Source organism: Rosa chinensis, chromosome 6, assembly GCF_002994745.2.
Source record: "Rosa chinensis cultivar Old Blush chromosome 6, RchiOBHm-V2, whole genome shotgun sequence".
Taxonomy (NCBI): Eukaryota; Viridiplantae; Streptophyta; class Magnoliopsida; order Rosales; family Rosaceae; genus Rosa; species Rosa chinensis.
In genome coordinates, this window is record NC_037093.1 from 26,815,405 (window position 1) to 26,842,297 (window position 26,893).

Consider the following 26,893-nt stretch of genomic DNA (forward strand, 5'->3'; position numbering starts at 1 on the left):
ATTGATTAAAAAAAAAAAAAAACCTAGTTGAGTCGTCAACCTTGTCTCTCAAACCTAGGGTTAGGGTTTTTGGTTATGTGCTTCTCCCTGTCAACAAGATATCTTTTGTTGGTGCAATGGCTGCTAGACTAGCCTCCTCTCTTGCTATTGCTGAAGGCAAGAGACAGATTAATTTGTGACCAACGCAGGGCAAGAGTTTGCGACCAACGCAGGGCAAGGGTTTTCGTTAGGCAAACGTATTCTTGGTGGGCAAGCTTCTCACCACTCGGGATGTCAAGGTCAAGTCTTTTTTGGGGATCTTTCACAATGCTTGGAGGGTTAATAGGTCGTTGCAGGTAGAGGAAGCAAAAGCGCAGAGGGTGCTCATCACCCTGTCGGACCCGTCTGATCGTGTTCAAATCTGGCGTGGGGAGCTGTGGGGATACAATCACTCGCCGATGGCGCTAGAATGGTATGATGCCATCATGCCAGTGGAGAAAGTGCCTTTGACCATGGCAACGTATTGGATAACTTTGCAGGAATCCCACCGGCATTTTGGTCTAAACGTGTCATGACTATGATTGGTTATACACCGGGGGATTTCCAGGAAATTAATAAGAATGCGAAGAAAGTTGGGAAACTCTGGATTATGGTTGAAATCCCATTGAACAAACCATTGCCTTTCAAGTGGTGGTACTTAGTGGAGGATGAGGTTGAGTTTCGATATGACAAGCTGTTTCGGAGATGCTCAATTTGTGGAATTATAACACTTGTAGGATTGCCGTGCTCCGGGCCAGCACTGGAGGAGGAGGATGATGGAGCTAAACGTATTGTTCTGGGGGCCCAGACGGCAGTGTCGGAGGTGAATGTTAGGGGTGAGCGGGTGCAAGGAGTTCTGGCAGGGTTGAGTTCTAGTAGCAGTAGGTTCAATGCTGGTGTGAGTGCTAGGGTTCCAAACCCGTGCCCTCCTTTGGTATTTCGAGTGGAGATCCATGCTTGAATGCCTTATTCCCGAGGCAAAAGCGGCAGGTTGTGGTGCATGAGCTTCAAGAGATAGGAGGAACTCCATAGCACATAACTGGTAAGCGTCGGGGGCAAGAAGACAGCCTGATTATTTCTCCCAAGAAGCTGAAATTGCTTTTGGCTGTGGGTAAGAGAAATCTCATACTTGACTCTGAAAATCTTGGTCTGGATCAGGAACTAGAGGTGACCCAGCTTGGGAATGTGAAGCAGAAAAGAGGATGACCTATTGGCAGTGGGAATAAGTCGTCCTCTGGTGACAAGCAGAAGACTTTGAAGAATGGTGAGGGTAACGAGAAGAACAAGTCTCCAAAGAAGAAGCAATTTGTGGGGAAACACTCCAACTCGAAAGGGAAGGAGGTAACGCTTTTTTAAATTTCAGTAAGTGGGTTAAAGCTTATATGAGAGTGAATGGACCTCTAAGAGTCTTCTATGACGTTTCTAGCTTCTTGCTTGTACCACAATTGCGTGATTGGCAAGGAAGAGATAGTTGAATGATTTCCTTTCCGTAGAGGGCGAGGTGTCTACATTCTTAGATAGGCTTGCTTAAATGCAAGCGTCCCATAGATTTTAATGATCCACTCTAGCTTAGATAGTTTTAGTTTGGATTTTCTTGCCGAGTTTGCTTTTGACATAAGTAATCTTCTAACGCTAAAAGTAGACTTCTTGACTAGATAACTTGGAGGTCTCTTCTTGCTGTGTTGGAGCCTCTATCCGCCTTGTACTTTCTATGGTCGTCGTTTGAGCTTGCGGATATGCCTTTCTTGTTGCCTGGTTCCAGCTCCTTATTCTTATGAATGAAACTGAGTTTCCCAAAAAGAACAAGAAAAAAAAATCTGATATTTTTATGGCATAGGAACAATTCCTATTTCCGAATTAATGGTATCAGCAAATCCCCAGCCTAAAATCTTAACTACAATTGAAATGTCTTTGCATAAGACCATGGGGTTTAAGTGTATAGCATACAACCAAAAGGGTGGAACAAAAATACTTACCACCACTACAGCAGTATTTAACATTCATATGATACAACAGACTGTACATAATACAAGATGATCACCAAGAAGTGAGTAAAAGAAAAAGAGGGGATCATAAGCCAACTAATGAAACAAAATCATTAAAAAAATAAAAAAATAAAAAAAACAAAAAAACTATCCTCTAATGAGAAACCTCTACCTTCTTTCCTCTTGCTGTCCAGTCCCCCACAAAACTCACAGAACTAGAGCAGAGTAAATGATATTAACAACCTCAACATATATCTGTCCATATAGGTCATTAGAAGGTAGATAAGACCAAACCGGAGGCGAAAAGCAAAAAAATTATCCTGAAAAAGATTTAAGACAATGATTTTAGGGAATGAATTATAATATAACATAAGCAAACTGAAGCAACAAACAAATGAAAGACATACTGCAGATATGGTCAATTTTCTCAAAGCCGAAGGTAGCCCCTTCTTTCTTGAACTCCAATTCCATGGGTTCTACTGAGAAATGACTTCCTGTTGAGGGACCAGCTTCTCCTCAGGACTCTTCTCCTTTGCCAAGTAACTATACGGGTATAAAGAGCAGGAAAACTGAAGCAGAGCAGTGCCACAAGTAGCATAACAATGCAAAGTAACATCACATTACGGAAACCATTCTTCAATGTTGGGTCGTTTTGTCCTGTCCATGGAACTCCACCCACATTCATGCCAAACACTGCAACAATATATAACAAGTGTTTGTTGTTAAAAGCTTCTCACAAGAGTGGAGATACATGGGAATGTCTCCAGAAAATCCTGCAAATGAAATGTTAAAGAACAAATTTACCTCCAGTAATGATGGATAGAGGAAGGAATACGATAGAAAGGAAAGAGAGATAATATAGTTTCCTGTTTATTTGCTCAGCTTGCCAGCTGTCTAGACCAGCCTGTATTGCTGTGACACGATTTGCTATAAACCCTACATTATCCTTTAGCCTCCTCAACCGTCCAGTCAGCTCTTCAAGAGAGTTAACATCTTCACTGGAAAACCATTGTTTGGAAGAACATTTTTCTTTGACCCGAGGAAAAACTTGCTCCCCATGAGCAATCACCTGAGTTCAGCAAAATAAAATGCAACAATAAGAATGTTCGTTCCATAATGTTTCATACGTCGAACTATAATTTCAATCCTTAGATTACCTAATACAGGTCATTGCACATTGCTTGCTAGCACTCTTTGGAGCTATAAAGAACATGAATGATATGAATACACCATTTTCAGAAAGCCCCACTGCCCATATGACTGATGGGAAAACTATCAGATGAATGGTTGGTTATGCAAATGTGAAAGAGAATATTATCTTTAAATATGTTCTAAATTTATGAAATTGGCTCTCCAAAAGGAGCTGAAGAGCGATACATGATGAATTACAATTTGCTGTGTGCATTGCCCTCCTTTAGAGTAAGTTGTGGTATGACAGAGGTAGTGCTTGTAATATTGTCACTTATTATGCAGTAATGCTTAATGTGAAATAAGTTGGAACAACTCAATTTTCTTCCTTGCACATATTATACAAAATGATGGGCTGACAAACTACCTGCAAGAGGCGCTGCAGATTTAGATGCATTTTAGGAAATCTTCTATCATCTAGCATTTGTTTCTTCAAAGCAAAACCACCTGTTGCAAATCCAACCATCAGTGAATATTAGATAGACGATTCCAAAATAAAAGTTCACTTTGTTTCTGCTTTTTGTAACTAAGTATCTATATTAAAAAGGCAACAGGTAGTTGTAGAGAACCAATTAATGGTTCCAAAAGTTGGAAATGGTTTCAAGTGCAATCATATGTCACATGTAGATGCATGAATAGTGTAGCAGATGCATATTCTCAAAGCATATATAAAGTTGCCATGATATGCATACCAACTAAGTTAAATAACATAAAACCGGAGCATTCTTAATGAATTATGAAACGGAACTTGTCAACTAAAACATATTCATTTGAATTATACTTCAATATATCAACCAAGTCTGATCAAGTACAGTTATCTCTACTTGATTAAGAACTAATATAACTTATATTGACAAAGACCCTGTCCTTCGGTACTTTTTGCATTCCAACAAGAGAAAATTTTCAAGTGTTCCTGTAACACTCTGGCCAATCTTCTTATTAAAAATATTCTATTAGTTTAAAAGTTCTTTGGTCAGATTACTTGCCAACTAGTGGTACTAGCTTTCCTTTAATACAGTTTTGAAAGCCTTTGTAACCAGGTTTATCATCCACAAATATCAGTAAGAATGCATAACTATAGGTAGGGGTTGGGTCTCTGCAGATTGAAATGGTATATCAACCTGAACCAAGCTAATCCGGTTGAGAAACAAACAAAAAAAGATAACCAATACCAGCAATTACCCAAGCCAACCACTTGTGTGTAAATGGTTCAGTAATCTACAATCAAATAATACAAAAGCACACCAATAGCTTGAGATTCTTGCTCAGGAACAAAACATGTGGAACAACAATGGATCATTCAATTTATTGAAGCTACTTCAAGAGCTAAATATAATATAGATGTAAAAAGTACTGAGTATTTAGTAAATTCAATGAGTCAGTATGCTCAGAAAGATACAAAAGAACAAACATAGTCGTTTATTTTTCTATATATAGACAATAGACTTAATGGTATGATCATCTGCAAAAATGTTTATGCAAGGAAAATGCCATCAGACTTGAGAGTATAACAGTATACTTTGGTTTACAACTGACCTAAACCAAAAATCTGTAATAAGTGTTGTCATTAGAGTTTTGATATATTTTAAGTTTGCAAACTCCATGCGAGTTATTCAGTTATCCAAATATGTCTATGCAATACCGAGGCCAGCTCAAACAGTTGCTATCAACCAGGATTGGAAATATAATGTATCACACCAGACGATGCAATACCTAATACGATGTTCTATAATTGATTAATCTCAACTGTTGCTCGATCTTTATTTTTGCTACAGTTTATGTACTATGTATATAGTATAGTTATCATACTTGAGTTTTCAAATCCTCTTCCACAGTGATTTTGTTACTTACTGATCGCTCACCGATTTTGTTGCTTACTGAGGATAAGACAATTATATAAGAAGGACAATGAAGTACAATCAAGCCTTCACCCCCTTAGAATTCCTTACAAATTAGAAGATCACTATAAGGAATTCACAAGCAAATTGTCTGAAAAGCAAATATCTATGATACGCAACAAATAGGAAGAAAAATGTGTTAAAACCAAAAACTTTTGTAAGGCAACTCAAAGGTTATAAGTGGAGCTCACCTTTATCCATCTCAAGCTCAACGGAATCCAATTCAATTTCAAGTTTAGTCACAACATCTTGGAGGTGATCAACATGCGTGTCAATAATATGAACCACAAGATTGGAGACAGATTTTGGCACAGGATTATCAGCCTCTTCAGAATGATTCATCGTCAATAAGAACTCAAGAACATGCTCCCTTATCACAATCCCACTCCTTTCCTTCTGCTCACCTCTAACATAAGAGGGACTCTCCACTCTAGGAATCTCCGAGAGAAGAGATTCGCCCACTGGCGAGAAACCCAATCTGGGGACACGGCCCAAAGATACAGTAATCACCGAGTGTTCAGTGATTCTTGCAGCAATTCTAAATGTGAAATCACTGGCAGGAGGACCTGGGGAGTTGACTCTGAATACAAGAGCCCCATCGACATGCCCACAAAAGGGTCCATTGCTGACAAGCGAGAGAATGTCCTGTAGTTTCAAAGGCGGGCAAAGAACACCAATGAGTTGTTCTGCAGATTGAGATAGTTTCTGATTTCCTTTTGGAAGCTCTACATGATACCAACAAAACTCTTTTCCTCTACCCTCTGTAAGATCCCATTCCTTATTGTAAAATTCGCCATGCCCATCAAAAATATAGGCTTTCTTCCTCACCATGCCCCCAAAATGGTTCCGATAGAGATGAGGCTCTCTGCGAGGAGCCTCTGCAGACGGCTCTCTGTCCATGTCCTCTCCCTCTTCCTCTCCATTGATCTGTAGCTCATCAGCTAGCTCCATTAATCTATGTACTATTCTGATATATTCAACCCAACACCAAATTGATTCTGAAATATATTCAAATCTTTTCCACCAATCATATGAAATCCGAATCACACACAATAAACTGCAGGCTTTCCAACTTCAAAACTGTATGCTTTCAATCCAATTATACAACCAATGTCTAATCTGCACGAGTCAACTTCAACCAGACTTCCCCCAGATCAATGCTGCAAAGATGCTATTAGATCCAAAAAGAACCCAAATCAATATCATTCACCAAACTTGAAGCAAACCCAATATTCTTTTTTAGAGAAAAGAGCAGGATTCCAAATTCACTATTCATTAATCCCTGAAAAAGAGACAACATAACCATACTCAAATTCCATGCATCCCAAGAAACCGCTAACTAACTAACATCAACAACCAGAATAGAAAGAAAAGACCAAGATACTTGTGCAAGGGGCAACCTTTACCTCATTGAAATCCAGCAGCAAAGAAAACCCAGATAAGAAAAAGTTCAGCAAAACCGGTCAGGGATCACCCAAAGACAGACAACCCAGAAAGTCGCTGAGCAGCCACAAGTTGTTGAACCATTCAAGTAAAGATTATATCATATTTTAATCACATGAACGAATATGTTGGGAAATGAAATGCCGGAGAAAACAAGAAGACATACACGGTTCTGCACTTAACCCCCTCTTTCTGGGAACCTTCCACCTCTAAACTCAAACTCAAACTCAAACTCAAAGGGCGAGGTAATTTGTTTTTTTAGTACAAAAAGAAAGGTAAGGTTACTAATATAGTGATATCATACCATTTATCACCCAATTACAAACCTGGTTGTTTTCATCTCACATTCAGTACAGTAATAGTTTTTGTGTTTTATTTTAGAAATTGCTATTAATCTGTACTGCAATCTGTTGCTTGTAGGGATATTTATTCATAGAGATAAACACGGACGATGGATTGTAGTTAGATTTTGTGAGGTGAAAGATTGAAAATGAGGGATTCGCGGTGTGATAATGCTAAATTCAAGGAGGTTTATCAAAACACCATTTAGCACTTGCAGATAATTGGGCCTCATTAATTTGACTGGATATGGGAGAGTGGTGGAGGTTAAAAGTTTTTGGAAAATTTTATTTATTTATTTATCGTGTTATTAAAATTTCTTAAATTATTCAGTTTTGCTCACGTAAGAGCAGTTTTAAAGGGTTGTGATGGATAAATGAATATCAATCATATGAATTAAATTTAAAATATGAAATTATAATAACTTAAATTAAACTGTACTTTTATTTTCAACTGTTAGATTCACTTGTTTCTCACAATCTTTTAATTTAAAACTGTTCATTAATAGCAACTTGAAACTAACAGCATTTGTTGGTCTCTGTTTCGTACCCAAAAGGGAAAAATTCGTATGGGAATTCTACTTGAACCTTTGTATCATTCCTAAACTTGAATAAGCTAAGATTTGTACAATATTATTTATGGGTTTTGCCTAAACCACGTTTGTGACTTAGGATTGATACTAGTGGCGTAAGAACCAATTACATGGGTATCGTGTTCTAGAGCAGAACCGAGCAGTCAAGACTCAGGAATCTTAATCCTGTGTTGTTTATGGAGGGTTTCAGAGACATACGCTCTTGTGGTGGAAGCTCTAACCATCTTGTCGATATTTCATTATTGATGTGGCTTCTGGTTAAGGGTGGAAGCGGTAAGGATATCTAGTGCTTGAAGGTGCAAATTGGATTATGCGAGCCTGTGAGGTGCCAAATCTAGTGGCTATTTACTCCAAAAAAAAAATCTAGTGGCTATTGGTTAGATACTTTAATTTGTTGGACATGGAATCACATTCGTTGACGTTGAGGCAGCAGCCACTAGGGCTGGGCACGGTCCCAGACCGGCACCCTTTTTTCAAGGACCAGGACCGGAATCGGCATTACTAATTCGGGCCAGGCCTTCACTTTTAGGCATTAGGAACCGGACTAAGCCCGGACCGCCGTCAAACGGGCCGGATTTTCGGGCTTTCGGGCCCAACCCGTCCTTAGGGGAAAAAAAAAAACAGACGTGCAGATCCCAAATTCCCAATTCTCCATCACGCTCTCATCCTCTACGCATTGAGATCTTCGGCTTTGAAACACAGATGTGAGAGAGGAGGGGTGGGAGTAAGAATGAGAGTAGTGAAGCATATGTGAGAGACAAAGAGTTTTGAGGCGTCGCTTTGAGAGTTGGGAGATTCGAAGACGGTGACTTAACCCTTTACATCTGGATCCTCAACCAGTTTTCGATCTGGGTTGGGTTTGGAGCCTTGGAGGCTGCTCCCAGCAAGAGAGAAGAGGAACTGATGAAGAAGAGGGAAAAAAAAAACGCAGTCGAACTCGCTGAAGAAGAAGATAGTGTAAAGAGAAAAACTAATAGATAAGAATCTGAAGATTTTTCTTTGATGACAAATAAGAATCTGAGGATGAGTATTGACGAGAAGAAGAAAGAGAGAGAAGAATACAGGGAAGAGAAGAAAATCTGGAGAAGACCCATGGAGAGAGAAGGAGGAAAAGGATGGTTAATGATTCAAGAAAAAAAGTAAGATGAGAAGAATATTTTAACAATATATTGACCCCATGGCAGGATTTTCAAAAAGAAACACGTTTGGGAGGATTAGTTATTATATAAAAATTGATTGATGTCACCATCAATCAAAATGTTGGGGTAAAATGATATCCAAAGCCACTAGTGCTGTGAAGTTCGGGTTTTTCGGTCCAAGTGGTCGGCATAAGTCAAGGACCGGGACCGGACCGCCATATCAGAGTCTGGGACCGAACCGGACCGAATACAGTCATTTTCAGAGTAAAACCCGGCCCGGATCGGTTTCTTCTGGTTTTCGGTCATTTATGCCCACCCCTAGCAGCCACTTTGATGAGGATAGCTTGGTCATTATAGCTTAAAAATTTACTATATACTAATTCTCAATGCACTGTTCATCGACTTATGAACAGTAGCGGCTCCAGCTGAGCCGAATTGTGAAATTAGAGTTTTGCCCTCCATTCCTTGATTAATTGCGGTTTGCTGTTTGGCCTGGGTATAAAACGCGGTGAGGTGGTAGAAGCGATCCTTTTTCTCTTTCTTCATTCTTGGCTGATCTCTGCGTTTCTGTTGTTGATAGAGTGAAAGAGAGGGAGAGAATTGCAGAGAATAGGTGCTGTGTGTTGTGATTGTGTTTGTTTTCCTTTTGTGGTTTGTTTCGGTGGACGCGACCTTTTTTCTTTATCTTCGTTTTTGCCTCAGCTCTGCGTTCTTGGGACAGAGTTGCAGAGAATTGGTTCTGCATGTTGTGATCGTGTTTGTTTTCTTTCCATGTAGGGTTTGTTTGTTCCTTGCATGTGACTGATTTGGGGTTTCGGTGATGCAGGAGTTCAAGTTAGTAACGAGAGGGAAGAGGAAAGACGGAGATTGGAATTAGATCGAGGAAAGCAGGAGGTGTTGGGCTCATTGTCGCGATCTTCTGTCTCTCTCTTTTTCTCTTCGTTTTTGGCTGGGTTCTTCGCATGTAGAGGTATGTAGTTGTTGGGTTTTTTTGTTCTTTTTTTTTTTTCCACCATTTGTTCCATTTAATTGTATTACAAGGTTTCGATTTGCAGATTCTCAAAATCGGTTTTCGTACATTGACAACTACTCTGCTGAAAAGTTGGATTGTTTTTTTTTTTTTTTTTTTTTTTTTTTTTTTTTTCTGGCTGATTGTTTGCATTTGCTAGGGATGTAAATGGACGGGAATGGGAGGTGGCAGTATTGCTATATTTGGTTTATGTATGCTATATTTGGTTTAATCATCTCTCATTTTTGGAAATCAAATAGAGCTAAAGCTCTGTTACACTCATGGATGGACCTGAATAGTGGCATTAGAAAGTAAACCAAAATCTACTGACCCATAAACAAGGAATTACCATATTTGGCTTAACTATTTCCTTAGAAACTAGGTGAAACCAAAATCTACTAACCCAGTGTTGTTACAATTTATTTTAATATGGTTATTCCTAAGGAAGCTGAAATTATATAGATCTATGAAAACTTTTCACTGAAAATCAAGGAAAACAGGAATCAAAGTTATCTTTTATGAGAGTCGTGAGCACAAAAGAGCGAGAATATAGATTAAAGAAGCTAAAAAACCATTTAAACTTCAACGTATTTAGTTATAATTGTTTGCTTCTCCATACCCTGCTAATATAAAAGTATGAATTAAAATTATAGTGTTTAGAATGCTATTCAGTACCATTTGCTCTCCTTGCTGTTTCTTCTATTTCTATTTTATGACTGGAATGTGCATATTGACATGTGGGTAACCGAAGCTTACAACTTGAATTCATTTACTGAGTTCTTTTCTTCAAAACTTTTTAGATCTATGCAGATGAATTCTTTTTATTGCAGATGAATATAATAATTTTTGCGGGGGAAGAGTCATAAAGCAAAACATATCTTGGTCGAGTACTATGCAACATTTAATATTATAGTTTTACCAAAAAAACTCAGGTATTCTACTGCAAGAAAAAAATACAGTATATAGTATTCATCATACATGAAACTGCTTAACGTATGAGAACTCCTACATAAAAAAAATTCTAACTGCAATTGGCATATCACACAAATAGCTTTGCATTGATTAGATGGCTTTTTACAAACTGTACTAATGGTTTCTCTATGCTAACTGAAACCTGCATGTATTTCTCTAACTTTTATTTTAGATGAATTCCAATTATGGTAATGTACTGTTTATATAATCATCAGTGTTGTTGTATGCTTATTCTAACTCCAACTGTTTTTTTTTCTCTCTCTCTTCTTTTTCCCTATTCTGGGTGAAAATTACATCTTTTTTCTCTTTTGTTTTTTGGATAATAATTTGAGTAGTGTAGTTCAAAATGTACTCAAATTAAGTTTCATGCTTGCAGTCAGTAGTGGGAGACAACTAAAGTAGTTTAGCTTTTGCTAAGATTCGTATCTGATTGTAAGTGGTATTTGAAAAAGGCTTAAGGAGTAGAGTATGTGATTACATAGACATTGTCTAAAGTAGCAAGTTTAGGTTTCAGATTTCTCTTGATCTTTAATATGTGGGTTTTGACTTAACCATACGTTTTGCTTATTGTTACAGGAAAAATGCCATGCACATATCGTCGAAAGAGACTTGACTGAGCTGGTGAGATGTTGCAGCTGGGGGTTATCAATAAATTGATTGAGTTAGGTCTTGAGGTAAGCAATTTAGAGTTCATTTTTCATTCTTGCAATAGTTTGCTGTATTTTATGCTCTTATTGAATGTTAAGTCAGCAGAAATTTTTTAATCAACAATATCTATTTGTGGCTGCAGATTGTGCAATGAGGCTATCAATTATAGTATTTTCCCAGTGGAGTTTAGTATCATTCTGTTTGGTATAGCCAAGTTGCAGGTACATATTTCTCTGTAATAAAATTTGCCTAAACATAACTTTAATCCACAATTCTCTGGATTAATATAGAGCTTAAATTTGTACGATTGTGTAGGCAGAGAATCATAAATGCCTAACTATAAACTGTAGCAAAGTTATTGTTAAGCAAGCATTCTAATTTCCTGATTAAATTATAGCCATAAGAGGAAGCAAAACCGAACTATTAGTCAACTGCATATTTATGTACATCAATGCTTTTGGCAATGCAATTTGGTTATATCAAATTTGCAGGTTACTTTCATTATACATAATACGTATCTGGATTTTCTTGATGAAGGAGGTCATGTAAATATTTTGTGAATTTTGTTTCATGTAGCTCCAGCAAATAGAGTGAAGGCTTGAAGAATAAGAGAAGCAGCACAAGGTCTGATGGTAATATTTTGGTTTTCTTCTTTGCCCATGATTTTCACAAATAGAATCCTACATCTTTGCAAAGCAAAAAACATAATGTATATAAATTTCCTATCTTTACATGGATATGGCATAGTGATTCTGTTGCATAGAAATAAGGTGGAGAAATAAGAGAAATTGACAAAAAGTCGATCAAGACCATGGTAGAATGGCTTTATTACTCAAATTTGGGATTTGGGGTTTGTTTGGGTGTTAGATCGACTACTAAGATAGCCAGGGAAGTGAATGGAAAATTAAGGTATTAAAATTTCAGTTTGTATAGTACTTTGAAGTGAAAACGCAAGCTTAGTTTGAGGTGAATGCCTTACCGGAAAAAAAGTATATTATATAGTTCTGCAATTATATGAGTACGGTTTTGTGGCACCAGCTTTACCTTTCTGCATTCCAGGCCTATTTAGAAATGTGACTCCTTATGTTGGAGATGCTATAGGAATTTTTACTTCAAAGGCTTCTTGGTATCACAAGGACCATAGTTTTGAGTTAACTATTTTATTGGATATTAAAACATACATGTAGTTCCTTGATCATTAAGCAGAGTTTGGTTGCACCATCACTGCCGTTTTGGCTATCAAGCTTATTTAGAAATGTCTTTTGGTATACATTTGTTATCTGGGAGTGGCTATAGGAATTTAACTCATAGATTTCCTGGTATCATAAGCACCTTTAGGTTGACTAATAGTATATTTGCAATGTTGGTCTTTTCCAATAATTCAGGTCAGGTTGAAGAGATACTTGGAGATGAGGGGTGCTGATGGAGGGCCGGCCTTGGAGAAGCTAGCTTATGTGCTTTGCTTGCATTTTGGGTAATAAGCTAAGCTAACTAATTCATTTCTTATCAATTGCACTTGCTTTCAACATTTTTTTCTAATACATATACAAACATGAAACAAATATTCATATCATTTTGAATCAAAACATTTGAACTTGACTGGTTAATGATTAACTATTAATAACTCTAGCAACATAGGTACTGATTGTGTCTTTCTTTGAAATTTGAGATTGGTTTATTGTATGATGAGGTTTCCCTGCAGAATGTATTAGACATGACAGCTCCCTAAACTCCTAAAGAAAGACAGATGCTGAGAGAGAAGGTGATAAACACATGTTAAAAAAAAGTGTCATCCTGCAAATACTTGGAATAGATTGACTTAATAACTTTTCACATCTAAGTTTGAATATTTTTTTAAAGCACGTTCCAGAAACAGGACTAAAGACACCATTTTGTGATGCATGTTGCTGAAGATGTAATGAAGTCTGCATTTTGCAGAGGTAAATTTATCTTATTATTGAGATATTCATGTGTGAGTGCGATTCGAGCTCAAGCATCCTCTGGTCTTCTATAGGAGGGCCTGGAATGAAGAGCCTTTAAGGAATCAAGTTCTTAATGAAGTGGTCGAGGTTGTGAGCACCATTTTGAAGAACCTCCATTGATATGTGGTGACGAACATCAACACCTCTTTTCAGCAGACAGATCAAATGTAGCTAGGTTAGCCTATTAAGTAGAACAATATATTTTTGAGAAGCTGTGTCAACAGCAGTTGTATTGTATATTTGCACATTATCAGAACATTCACATTAATGGTAATGTTAGTTGCAAACATAAGTTTCTAGCCATCCAAACTTGCAGATTTTGTTTGAACACCCGCAGCAACGTGCGAGCACCTATTCTAGTTAACTTACCTTTGTTCATGGCCAATTTTGGCTGGAGTGTTGATAAAAGTTGGTCTTTGGTTCTAATTTAGATGAAATAAAACACTATATGTATTAGTTATGACAAAAATTAAAGTTTGAGTACCATCAATAAAATAGATGTTAGTTTAGATACTATTTATAAATACCAGTAACTACTCTAAATTTTAGAAGTAAAATCATTTCAGTCCATACACTTTCAATTTCATAAAAAACATCCCTGCACTTTCAATTTTGATCATATATAATCCGTTAGTTTTCCATTAAATGTGTCTGTTAACTTACTGACAAGGCTCTTTTTTTATGATGTGTCACCTTATGATTGAATGAGTGGGTCTCACTATTAGAAGTCTATCAAGAATAAAGTTATCTAACAAATGACTTAATCATTGCTCAAATCCACGACCTCCTGAATATGAGTGGTACAACAAACCACCATGCTAACCTTGCATTATTTTTAAATATCCTCAGTTTTTGCATTTATGCAGGAGGTGGAGAATGCATGTGGTGTCCCAAGGATGGAGATTTGGTCGGGTCGAATGCACGGACTGCCAAAGCAAATATGGCTTCGATGCGCTGCCGTAAGCAGCTGTTGGAGAAAGTGGAGCTCAGAAACCTCACCGGAGTGAGGAGGCGCGTCTAACGCGACTGGTACGACGTCCCGAATTTCAATCACAAATAATAATATAAATTCAAATAACATAAGAACTCCGGGTGTGATGGTTCAGGCATCAACAAAAAAAAGTTAAGAAAATTTTCCTTTAAACAAAGGCAACCAACTATGTCCCGAACTCACAATGTAAATACAGACTCGTTTCTTTAGAGTCACACATTACATGACACAGAGTTTACAAATTAAATTGAGTTAACAAAATAATAAGTAATCGCTCCTCAGAGCTTTCTACACAGGGGAAGTCTTAACCACAATAAAGCCACACCCGATTGGCTGCTACAAGATCTCAGCTTCAACCATGATTTCCTTGACCTGCAGGATTAACCCTTACATCATCGAATAGTGCACTGGGTTGCCACACAACAAATCCAGTAAGCTTATGAAAGCTTGTAGGAGTAAACTCAAAACCACAAAGCAGAAACACATTCTTAAGTCACCTCAACCTAAACAACGATAAGCACATAACTCACAACTACAACCATCAATTTCACATCCTTCCATATCATGCTTATATAAGTCAACTCGTGACTAAAACCACATGCTCAAATTCTCAACCTAGCATCCAATTACATAAATTCCAGTCAAACAAAACTTCCTCAAGTAATGTTTGAAATCTTTTAATGAATCACCTTCCTACCCTCACCACAAAGAACAATCGTCACCACTATGGCCTTTAAGATCAATCAAATCATCAACCAATAAAACCAAGAAGAAAACAAGGCAATCACAATTCAAAACAAAGTGAAACAATTCATAGTAACCCCTGCATATAGTTTAGTTCAGGAGGTAACATTAAAACAAACAATTCAAGTCATAGTAATTATCATAACCCCATACTCTGACATCTGTAGGTAGCTCCGACCATCACAGTAATCTTCTTGATCGTTGTTAACTTAATAACAATTCAACTCCTCTACAGAGCAGTCATCACATTGATCATCACATAGATTTCACCAGTCATCACACAGATAACAATCATCCTACTGATCATCACACAGATTTCACCGGTCATCACACAGATACCCTCACATGCTTTACACAACAATCATTACAAAGATCATCACACTGATGTCACCGATTCATTACACAGATATTCCTACACAAGCTTTACATGATAATCATCACAAAGATTCATCACACTGATGTCATCGATTCATTACACAGATATTCCTACACAAGCTACCATATCTTAAATCCCAATTAAGATGGTCATACCAGACCATGATATCTCAACAAATGAAATTCTACAATCATCACTCAATACACAATTTCACTAGTCTTACACAATAATGAACTCCATTCCAATCTTTGTTTGCAACCTCAACAATGATGTTCTATAATCACAACTCAATACACAATTTCACTATTTCCAAGCGATGATGAACTCAATACATCATATATTGCTCATATCACAACAAATGTACCAATACACATATATTTCAGGAAAATACACACACACACACACGTAGTCACCCACTCAGGAATGCCACTAATACCAACTATAGTTATGGTTAAACTAATAACTCCAAGACAATATGGTAACTATGCTCATAACAAATATCATGAGATTTACTCACCTTTGAATCCCACTGCGTTTTCACAGGCTAATCAAGATAAGCACAATCGTCCCAATCTGCTCAACACAACTCTGTCAAGTACCTAATTACATACGGTCCCAAACTTAGTACACGAATCACAAGTGAGTAAAGTCCGAAACCCCCGTTTCGAACTAAAACCACAAAAGTGATGCCAATCAAGGCCTCATCCGAGACCACCCCAAAGTCTCCGGAGCACTTCTACGATCGCTATATCAAAACCACAAGTTGATCGGACAATCGAATCCACACAGATCAGAAACCGAACGGTTTGAAATCACAAAATAACCCTAACATGCTCATACAATCTCCAAAAATTACGTATTATATATCGAAATGCTCATATCGACGATTAGATGATAAATAACACAAGAAACTGCTCCTTAATTATATGGCCGGAATGTTGTCACAGCGCCGCCACAGGTAGTGGCACAACCACCACAACCACTGTCGGCCAAAACTTAAAACCACATCAATCCCACCGTCCAAAATGTCAAGAATACCAAGTAGAGCAACTTTAATATATGAGTTTCAAGCCAACTCAGCCTAGATCGGTCATAATCAAGCTCCAAAGCTGACGATCACTGTTCACCACGAGTTGCTGCAAACCACAGAGAATCGATCAACCCAACCTCTGAGGATTGAACATGGATGCTCCTACGAACTCAACCAACTTGGTTTCACCTTCCGCCGTCCCCGGAATAGAGAGAACCTGTCGGGTCCCGACTGCTCAAATATTTACCTCCTTGCTGCACCGCCGTGGGTGAAAATCGCCACTAGAGACCACCGTTGGGAGGAGGCGAAATGATCTATGTAGGTTTCACCGGTAGAGGTCGCCGGAAAAAGAAACGCCAGTCGGGTCAGAATTACAGGTCCCGGTCGGGTCGGTCGGGGTTTAGGAGAGAGAAGAGAGCTTTTTGACTTTCTATTTTTGGAAGGTTTCCAAAAATATAAATAATGAATTTCCCAAAACAGAAATTCCTATTTATAGCAATTTCCAAAATTAGTAGAAACTTCTGTTGACCATAACTTTCTCATACAAACTCCAATTTCCGCGTTCCACATATCCACGAACTTGTATCGACGCGCTCTACAACTTTCGTGGAGGAAGTTTTTATAGAAACTCAATGAATAAAAAATCAACCTTTTGACCCCTCGAAAATAAAACGTTTCAAGTAATTATTCGTTTGAAACACTTCCGCCTCACCCATGAACTACAAAATCATCCAACAACTACTAATTAAATTTTGAAACAATCCTCGAAAAATAATAATGAATTTCCAAGGTATTACATTAGGGTTAGGGCAAGGTGGAAGAGGACCAACCCGGCGGCCCAGAACCCGAGGGAGGTGTAGCGGGTCTTCAAGACGGTGGTGATGTATCTCTGTAATTCGTCTAGCCTTTACTTCAAGTATTGTTCATCTTTGAAATCCATCGTGTTTGAGTTAGACTGGTTTTTATGTGTGAATGAATGATTTTGATGAAGAAGAAGAAATATTCAATTGGAATTGGAATTGGGGTTTTGGATGATGAGTTGCGAGATGGATTACGATCTAGAATTCAATTACGGCGCAGAAAGGCCGGGGAGCAGTGGCTAAGCAGTTGGGGAGGTGGCGGTCAAGGTCTTAGGCTACTTGGTGGCGAAGCAAGTAGGGTTCGGGTTGAGGAGGACCGGAAGAGGCGGTGAGAACCCGAAGTTGTTGTTGTTGCTGTTGAACACCGGGATTGGGATTAGAGGGTTCAGTCGAAGATTCTTCAGGGTGTTGTTGCAGCACTCGTAGAGCTTGAAATAGGAAGGGTGGCTTCGAATTTGGACTTTTTTGTTGGATTTGAGCTTCAATTGGATCGAGATTGGGAGAATTATGGTAATGGTTGTTGATTCAGCAGAGGTGAAAAGCTGTGGATTGATGGTAATGGTTGGAATTGTAGAGGTGATCTAGATTGGGAGGGGGGAAGAGAGATGGGTGCCCAAAGAGAAAGAGAACGCTGTGTGCCCAGAGAGTATAAAAGTCAGGTGCTCAGTATAAAAATCTGAAGAAATCATATTACCCCTCAAATTAACAGAGTCATTGATGTCGTGTCTAGATAGTGGGTCGGGCTTTAGATTTCATTTACCGAAATGCTCGGTTTGGAACTTTATGTATAATAAGAATTATTAGTGACCTTTACTTGGTATACTGTTTGCAAAATTTTCCCTTATATAAACTTTTTGGAATAGTAATTTTGACTTTTCAGGCCGTAACTTGTCCATACAAACTCTGATTTTAGCATGCTGCGTGTCCACGAACTAGGTTTAACGTTTCCTACGTCTTTCATGATGGAAGCTTCTTAGAAAAGTGAACGGAATAAAAAGTCAACTTTTGAAACCCCTAAAAAGTCAAAAACGGAAGTAAAATGACCAATAAACAAGTGATTTTGGGTACAGGGTGTAATATGCCCAAATTAGATTGGGGGTCCAATTCAGTTTGGGTGTCCAGGACAAATTGGTTTAACTCCTGGTTGATGGCCCAAAGTGAAGTCATATAGGGTTTCGCATGTGGAATCCAGGAGGATTGTCTCGGGTAATCACAATTATGTTCTTTATGTTGTAGTGGGTCTATGTACTATGTTTATGTTTCATAGTGTTATAGGCTTGTTTTTAATCAGTGAACATTAAATGTCTAATGAGTGGTCTATCCCTATGTACCATTGTGGTATCAGCACAATTTCTTGTTTATCTAGTAATCAATGACAGTGGAAGGGTATGCATGTAATGGCTACTCTGACTTGACTTAAATGAAAAATCGGTTTAGATTTGATTAAAAAAAAAAAATCCCAAACGTGGTTTAGGCAAAACGTTTCCCGCCTGTCACGCGGGTAGTATAGTGGTAAGTATTCCCGCCTGTCACGCGGGTGACCCGGGTTCGATCCCCGGCAACGGCGCCAAAAATTGATGCGGCTGAAATAGCCTCACAATTTAACCCTGCAAAATGTAGTTGTCAGTATAGGATAAGCAGGGATCGTTCAGTCCGGGGATTGTAGGGTACACCTACACAAAAAGGTCAATTAACAAATAAAAGAATAAAATGGGGGGTTTTGAAATTTGGTTCCTAATCTACTTAAAATAAAAACAAAACAAATAAAACTATATACAATGATCGACTTCCCTAACCTAGACCAATACCACTCGGAAATTACTAAGTGTAAAAACAGAAAATTCATTTCAACATGCTACAAAAATGTGCCCACCTTAAATGCCTAGATAAGAGCCAAAATGAAAAGCCTCAGCGGATCAATCCATTTATCTGATTCGTTCTAATGTAGGTTTGGATCGGAAAAGTCCTTACCAAGCCTAATACTACTAAATTTCGAAAACACTCAGCGTTATTCTCTTAACTAGTAGTATTATCTAACCCTCGAATCAACTCACACGTGCAAATTAACCATTAGACATAGAATCTAACACGTAATTTCCAGAATCGTTTAACCATTGAACATAGTTTTTACCACTTTTTAGAACTAATTGCTACTTGTTTAACTCAGCGCCTTAACAAATAACAATTACTCTTGGCAAATTAAGAAAACACACAAGAACTCTCACCATTATTCTAGCATGCAAACTTATTAACCTAACTCTGAAAATTACCTAAACACGTAAAAGGGCACAAGATTGTAACATGCATCATAAAAGAATTCTCGAAATTAACTCAATAATAAACTGAAAATCTCAAAAATATTAATAAAAATATTCTGAAAATTTCATGTCTCCAATTACACAACTCACAAATTGAAACACACAAAACCGAAACAAAAATTATAAGTAGAGTCATAGTTACACTTTGAAGCTTTCCTCAGCGGCTTAGCAACAAGGTGATGAACTTGTCTCTGCTTTGGTGGTGGAGCGTCCTTGACTCAGCGCCTAAGAGCTTTGTAGATTGATGGATGGATGGTGTCACGGTCTTGTAGGATATGGAGGTTTGAGGAGTGAATTGGGTAGTCTTGGAATGATCTTGGCTGGGAAGTGATAGGCAATGAATTATCTTAGCTGGGAAGTGATCTTGGCTGGGAAGTGATCTTGGCTGGGAAGTGATAGGCCGGGAAGTGATGCAAATTCAGTTCTGGACGTTGCCTATTTATAGGGGAGCATTGGTTGGCTTTCCCAACTGAAACGTCTTCTTTATGGCCTTAACTACTCTCATAATGGGGCAATTCCTTTAATTTCCAAGCTGAAACATCTTTCTCTTATTTATTTTTCCAGCTGAAACATCTTTTTCTTTTATTCCTCAACTGAAAACGTCTTTTCTCCTTTATTCCCCAACTGAAAACGTCTTTCTCTTATTTATTTTCCAGCTGAAACATCTTTTTCTTTTATTCCTCAACTGAAAACATCTTTTCTCCTTTATTTCCCTTCTTCATTGCTTGGTCAAATATCTTAATGCTTTATTTTATGACTCCATCATTGCTGTTTCCAAGAGTTCAACCAGGCAACGTTTCCTACAACAAGCAGGAGAATATCAGAATTTTCTAGAGAAAATAAAGGGAAATTAAAATGTAAAGACCGCAAAAATAGTTGACAGTTAGGAATCCTGATCCAGCTAGGATTTTTCATGAATTTTACTTTTTCCGCCTATTTCACTCCAAACACTCAACAAGACTTTCAAAATGACTTAATGACTCAAAACACTAAACTAAGGGAGAAATAAGGCTAAAATGAGGCACATAATTAATAATATCGTCACACTTTTTTGCTCCTATCAGCTATTGTACAGATCTCAGCTTATTCAAGCTTAGGAATGATACAAAGATTCAAGTAGAAGGCCCATGTGAATTTTTTCTTTTTGGGTATGAAACAAAGACCAACAGGGATTTATTTTCACATATCCATGTAAAGACAAATGAATTAATTTCCTTGCCACGAACAAAATAAGACCTAAGTGGAAGGGATCAGATTACTTATAATCTCGAGGCATATACCATACTATTACTTAAGTCCTAAATAATGGTCATAGCTAAGGATTAAAATATCTGTGAAATCTCCAATATATCCCTTTCTGGAGTGACCGATATATTATAGAGGGTAAATATCTTGTCTGCCACTGTTTCTGTGAAATTTCTCCGATATAGTCAAATTTTCTTAACATATATGATATTTAGAATATATTCCGCAAAAATGAAGAAATATCTGCAAAATCTAACAAGAGAAGAAAAAAAATCAAAAGTTATTCAATTATTCACAGGGAACATATATACATTATGGAATTTGAAGGTTATGTGTGGGTGTAAAATTTTAAGACTAGTTTCTGGTCAGGAAATGACCTAATAGAGAGGTAGCACAATCTGTTTTGGAAAAATACCTCAAGGTACGGTGAAACCTCTCTAGGCGGATTTAGGTGAGGCAAAATCCCCTCAAGGCGAATCTAGGTGAGAAGTAATTCCCTAAAGGTGAATTTGTGTGAGGAGAAATCTTCTATAGGCGAATATAGGTTGAGTAATCCCCTCAAGGCTAATTTAGGTGAAGAGAAATCCTCTCAAGGCTAATCTAGGTAAAGAGTAATCCCCTCGAAGGGCATCTGGGTGAGGAATAATCCCCGAAGAGAGAATTCGGGTGAGGAGAATCATGCAGGAGCAATATCAGCAAAAAAAAATAAAATAAAAATAAAATAAAGACAACCTGATGGAGTCATGTTTCAAAAAATAACTCACTCACTTCATCTTTCTCAACTATGTGGATCATGCCACCCAAAATAAAGACCACGGAGCTAGAATAGTTAGTCATGGTGCTCAAGAGCTATGGGAGAAGGACTAAAGGTGCAATTGATGATCAAAGTATCCCATTTGATGTTGCTCAGTTGCCTTAAGTTTTGACTTTATCAGTTTAGACACAGAGCGCAGTGGGACCTCAAAACAATTGGCAGCTCTGAAGAGATCTATGATTATCATGTTCACTACTACATTTCGTACTATATGGGTCATATGTTTTGGTCTGATTATTATAGTTTCGTAAACCAGCAAGAGACTTTTCAACCATAGAGTTTTTTTTTTAATGTAGATGAAGTTGATATTAAGCTGACAATACTTATCCAGTATTAGAAGTAAAAATCACCAAATGGTTGGTAGACAAAGTTCATCATTATTTTTTTTCACCATTTAAAACTATCAATAAATTTAACTATCCTTTTCTTTCTCCTTATTTGATGAACACTTATGATTCAAAACCTAGTTGTTTATGAAAATTGTTCACGAACTGTACGTAGGGAGATAAAAAATCAGTTTAACACCTCAAAATGGCACTAATGGTTGGAAATGCCCTAAAAAGATCTAGTTTGAGACTTTTAGGGCACGTTTACTTACTTAGAATGGGAGGGAATGATTACTGGGTAAAACTATTCTTATGTTTACTAACACATAAAGGAATCAGAATGATTCCGGGTAAAAGTATTCATGCGTTTACTAACACATGAATGAATCAGAATGGGTGTAGGTCACACCTCTTTATAAGGAATCGATTCCTGAATACTCAGGAATTTGATTACGAAGGGGGGGGGGGGAGATGGGTTTAGGAATCAATTCCTCCGGAATCAATACCGATTCCTTTCTTCTCCCATTTCAGTTGTCTCCAATTCATGATTATTTCCATTCCAAGTAAGTAAACGTGCCATTAGTCTAAATGCACCCACCCAAGTTAGACATTATTCCATCTCAGTTTACTTGTACAGTAAGTAAATAAGGCTCCAATCCATAATAAACATCGAGTTATACTGTCAATAAAAGGAAGCTTTACGTTCACTCGTACCACTTAATTACTTCAGTTGCCAATCCAAATATATATATGCACATACAATAATCACTGGCAATGAACAAAATTCTCTTCAACTAATATAATGAATCTGGAAGATACAAAAGTTGGACTTGGAAACTTCAACATTCTATATTACGTTGCTAAATATCCCGTATACTACTGACGCAGTCGGATTGATAACTAGGTTTACCAGCAATAAACCTAAAATAAAGATTCTGGAGTCCACCAGAGATAAAAGAGAAAATTCTCAATTTTATTGATTAAAAGTTGAAAGATAGGTTCTACAGCAGCCATAAATAAGAGAAAAGTACCCTACGACGACTAACAATGAAACCCTAAAGCCCACGGGTAAAAACAAAACAAATCCAAAACAAACTAGAAAACCTAAAATAAAAAGAATGCAAAACTAGCCTAAAAAATATTAAATCACGAATCGGATAATTAAGACGATACATTTTGGCCTAAATCTGATATGGCTCACAAAAGTGAGTCTTGAAGATCTAGTCGTTCCCATTCTGGAAAGGTATTATGAGTCTCAAACGGACATTCTGACCATACCTTGTCAATTATTACCAAGCATACCTTGTCGTTGATGATACATGTAGTTCGGAAGTCGTTGTAATCCGACGTTGTGAATATCCAACATTCCATGTTTTTTTTTTTTTTGGATTGATGAGGTTGTCCTAGGGCAAATCCCTTGGCATGTTCCTCGTCAACGAAACTTTCTTTGATAGATACTCTACGACTAGCATCGTTGAGGTTGGTGGTAATGAACTTCTCCCTTGGATCGTCGTCTACTAAGGAGCGGGCGATACCCGCTCTGATACCACCTGACGCAGTCGGATTGATAACTAGGTTTATCAGCAATAAACCTAACAAAAGGGTTCTGGAGTCCACCAGAGATAAAAGAGAAAACTCTCGATTTTGATTGATAATATGATAAAAGATAGTTCTGCAGCCGTTTAAGGTTGCTTATATATGAGAAAAGAAACCCTAGGGCGACTAACAATGAAACCCTAAAGCCCACGGATTAAAACAAAACAAATCCAAAATAAACTAGAAAACCTAAAATAAAAAAAATGCAAAACTAGCCTAAAAAATATTAAATCACGAATCGGATAATTAAGACGATACATTTTGGCTTAAATCTGATAGGGCTCACTAAAGTGAGTCTTGAAGATCTCGTCGTTCCCATTCTGGAAAGGTATCATGCGTCTCAAATGGACATTCTGGCCAAAAGTTAGTTAAATCTGATTCAAAATCAAAACCTGACTTTTCGCACGAGAAACCAGAAAAGTCCAAAACCAAATCTTCTTGAATATTCCAGCGGCTAGTAACCTGATTACGCATGAGTTACCTATTTCCCAATTACTTTTCTTGATTCTACGCCGCTTCTTTACTTTTATGGTTTTTCGGTTAAACTGGGTCCATTCTTGTCCTACATCATTCCTGATACCACCTGACGCAGTCGGATACCACCTGATTGGAAGACCTGCTCTGGGTTATCAACTACAATACTACATACAAAATCTAGAAGATATACGGATGACAGCTCAATTCGAAGAACAGTTGGATCGTGCTAAAGGAGGAAAACGAAAAGTGACTAGTAGACACGAAACAGCTCGGTGTCCGATTGGGTCCGGAAAGGGAATCTCGCCAGAAACAAAACTCATTGCTATGCCATGAGCTGTGGCCTTTTTCGGGCTTTCGAGATCGTTTAGGGCCTCAAAACTGCATTTTTCTATTTTTTGGAGTTTTCGTTTTCCTAATTATTTTTGGGTTGTTTTCGTTTTTACCCATGGGCTTTAGGGTTTCATTGTTAGTCGCCCTAGGGTTACTTTTCTCTTATTTAAGCAGCCGCAAGCTGCTGCAGAACCTATCTTTCAACTTTTATCTCTGGTGGACTCCATAACCTTTTTGTTAAGTTTATTGCTGGTAAACCTAGTTATCAATCCAACTGCGTCAATATCACTCACCTCATCAGTCTTTTTGCTACCACCCAAGCTGTCCCCTGAGAATCAAAGAAATGCCCGTCTCAATTCATTTTGGTGTTACCTCACCATATGTTCATGACCTAGGGGCATCTGCCCTGCATCAGTTCATGTAGCATCTTCACTGTAGAGATTTCGTGCAAATACTGTCCTCCGAAACTCTCAGGGGTATAGAAATGCTAATGCACATGCACCAATTCTCATAGACGCGACAAAATTACTTTCTTCCCTGAGAACATTTTCCCTCGTGACTTGTATATCAAAAATATCCCACACTTCTTCACTTCCAAGCCTGGGCCATCAATTTCAAACGAAAGCTGCAGCTGATTGTTGATATCCTGCCACTCATTAACAGAGTGTTTTCCGCGATGAGGAACATAGAATAACCAAAGGTGATCTGACTGAGCTTGACCCATGCGATGAGGCAAATCGAGAAAAACAGGTGCTGGAAACAACATTTTTCCATCGACTTCCAGTTGGCAACAAATATCACTCTTTAATGAAGTCTGGTGTTCATGTACTGCAAAAACAGCACACACTGCGTATCCCATTAACTCATCAGTAGACCAACCAGGTTCCAACTCCACAATGACGGAAGATCCCACACTTTGATGTTTGAAACACTCTGGAATTTCATTTCCAGGAATAACAAAAGCAAATCTCTTTCCTCCACAAAGAACTTCCTGTACCATAAAATCTAAAATGTCAAATATATATACACACACACACACACACACACACACACACACATATTTATACATATGTATATGAGAGAGAGAGAGAGAGAGAGAGCTGTAGGTACCGTCTCAGCAATGTAACTGCCGCAGTCTTGCAACCTTTCTTCTCCACCAGTTTGAAACAGTTAATACAATATACTGGAGACAGAAACTCGCATTGTCTCATATAATTGCGTGGCTTTATTGAATGTGACAATGTTTCCAATGACAAACAATTGTCAGCCCACACTTCTAGACCACATGGAAGCTCTGCCAATTTTTGAAGCCTCTGGCAATACTCCACTCGAAGAAGTCTAAGCTTAGGAAGTTTGCATATGCTTCCCGGAATGGTGACAAAATGGTTTCTGCTTAGATTTAATATTTCTAATGAGGTCAGGCTGCCTATAACATTGAGGATCGCTTCTTCTACAAGATCACAGTCACTTATATCAAGTTTGTTAAAGACTGCAGACCAGATAAAGAAGGCAATGACAGAGCTATGGGATCAGAACTTCTTTTTAGCACTAGAACTTCTTTTTAACATGGTTTGGCGAATTAACTTTTGACGTAAGACTAGGAGTTGTGGGTTATAGGTTCTGATGGCTAGACGGCATAGTGGTGAATCGAGTGATGATGATGTGAGGGGTGGAAGAGATAAGTACCGTCAGCATAGAAGTAAAAGTGAGTCGAGGTCAAACAATCATCTTGAACAGGGTGACATTGATTCCTCAGATTCTGATAGAGATAATAGAACAAAGAGACAAGGGAGACGGGATGATGAGAAGGAAAGGGAAAGGTCCAGTGAGAGGGTTCGCAGTGATAGACATGGAAGGTGGCGGGGTGATCGTCAAGATAGGGATCAACACACTTCTGATGAAGACGGTGAGGTGGCAGAGAAAGACAGGGATGGGCAAGAAAGGGAAAGGAAAAATGAAAATGGGAACAGACAACGTGAAAGGGATCCCAGTGATAGATATGGAAGGTGGCGGGGTGATCGTCAAGATAGGGATGTACAAACTTCTGATGAAGATGGTGAGCTGGCCGAGAAAGACAGGGGTGGGCAAGAAAGGGAAAGGAAAAATGAAAATGGGAACAGACAACGTGAAAATGGGAATGGTGATAGGGGGAGAGAAAATAGAAGTTCTGAAGATGATGAGCGACTGAAGAGATACCGACATGAGAGTGGACATAGAAGGCGGGAGGACGAGGATGGTCGTAGAAACAGGGACAGGCATTCACGTCACTACTCTGAGCGCAGGGATGAAAGGGAAGAGCGCAGAACTTCAGAACGGAAAAGGGATAGTAGAGATGATGGTGGGCAAAGTAGGCATAGAAACCGGGATGACGATGGTGAGATAAAGAATCGCAGAATTGCAGAAATAAGAAGGTGAATGAAAGACGAGAAGACACTGAGCGAGATGATAGGATGCTTGAGAATTCAAAACCTCAAGGACGGTCAACATTGAAGAGGGAAATCTGAATAATAATGTGGCAAAATTGGGAAAGAGTGGTTTATATTCCGCCCTATAAGTTGGCCCGAATGATGAAA

General features: G+C 38.2%; 2 protein-coding genes and 1 long non-coding RNA gene across 10 annotated transcripts; 2 read left to right on the plus strand and 1 right to left on the minus strand.

The window, feature by feature from the left end:
* Positions 1-1,908: 1,908 nt before the first annotated feature.
* On the minus strand, positions 1,909-7,027 carry LOC112172794 (zinc transport protein ZntB). 3 transcript variants are annotated; one of them, XR_005802029.1, is made up of 7 exons: positions 6,496-7,027; positions 5,281-6,371; positions 3,559-3,638; positions 2,808-3,072; positions 2,411-2,696; positions 2,176-2,323; positions 1,925-2,035 (listed from the first exon to the last, which is right to left on the minus strand). XR_005802029.1 is itself a non-coding variant. In XM_040509169.1 (6 exons), the coding sequence occupies exons 2-5, from the start codon at positions 6,038-6,040 to the stop codon at positions 2,431-2,433; spliced, it is 1,371 nt and encodes a 456-aa protein (XP_040365103.1). In that variant the 5' UTR covers positions 6,041-6,260; positions 6,496-7,027; the 3' UTR covers positions 1,909-2,323; positions 2,411-2,430. The 3 variants fall into 3 exon arrangements, 2 of the variants coding, with proteins under 2 accessions (XP_040365103.1, XP_024166046.1); XM_040509169.1 differs by having other exon boundaries at positions 1,909-2,323; positions 5,281-6,260; XM_024310278.2 differs by having other exon boundaries at positions 1,909-2,323.
* A 2,423-nt stretch (positions 7,028-9,450) lies between these two features.
* Positions 9,451-13,491, plus strand: LOC112174053. 6 transcript variants are annotated; one of them, XR_005801316.1, is made up of 8 exons: positions 9,451-9,572; positions 11,160-11,257; positions 11,374-11,452; positions 11,808-11,863; positions 12,617-12,705; positions 12,934-12,993; positions 13,092-13,171; positions 13,246-13,491. It is a non-coding gene; the product is annotated as an uncharacterized LOC112174053 (long non-coding RNA). The 6 variants fall into 6 exon arrangements; XR_005801315.1 differs by having other exon boundaries at positions 12,617-12,993; XR_002925821.2 differs by having other exon boundaries at positions 12,617-12,993; positions 13,102-13,171.
* A 12,452-nt stretch (positions 13,492-25,943) lies between these two features.
* LOC112171145 (DEAD-box ATP-dependent RNA helicase 42-like) lies at positions 25,944-26,735 on the plus strand. Its single transcript, XM_024308373.1, has one exon. It carries the CDS (start codon positions 25,944-25,946, stop codon positions 26,733-26,735), a length of 792 nt encoding a protein of 263 aa, XP_024164141.1.
* The last annotated feature ends 158 nt before the right edge of the window (positions 26,736-26,893 follow it).

Excerpts from the sequence above, each read along its gene's own strand:
- LOC112172794 (XM_040509169.1), bottom strand. The coding sequence starts at position 6,040 with ATGGAGCTAGCTGATGAGCTACAGATCAATGGAGAGGAAGAGGGAGAG. Across the intron at positions 3,639-5,280 it reads TGAGCTTGAGATGGATAAAG|GTGGTTTTGCTTTGAAGAAA; the intron begins GTGAGCTCCACT and ends GATTTGCAACAG. Across the intron at positions 2,697-2,807 it reads TCTATCCATCATTACTGGAG|TGTTTGGCATGAATGTGGGT; the intron begins GTAAATTTGTTC and ends ATATTGTTGCAG.
- LOC112171145 (XM_024308373.1), top strand. The coding sequence starts at position 25,944 with ATGGCTAGACGGCATAGTGGTGAATCGAGTGATGATGATGTGAGGGGT.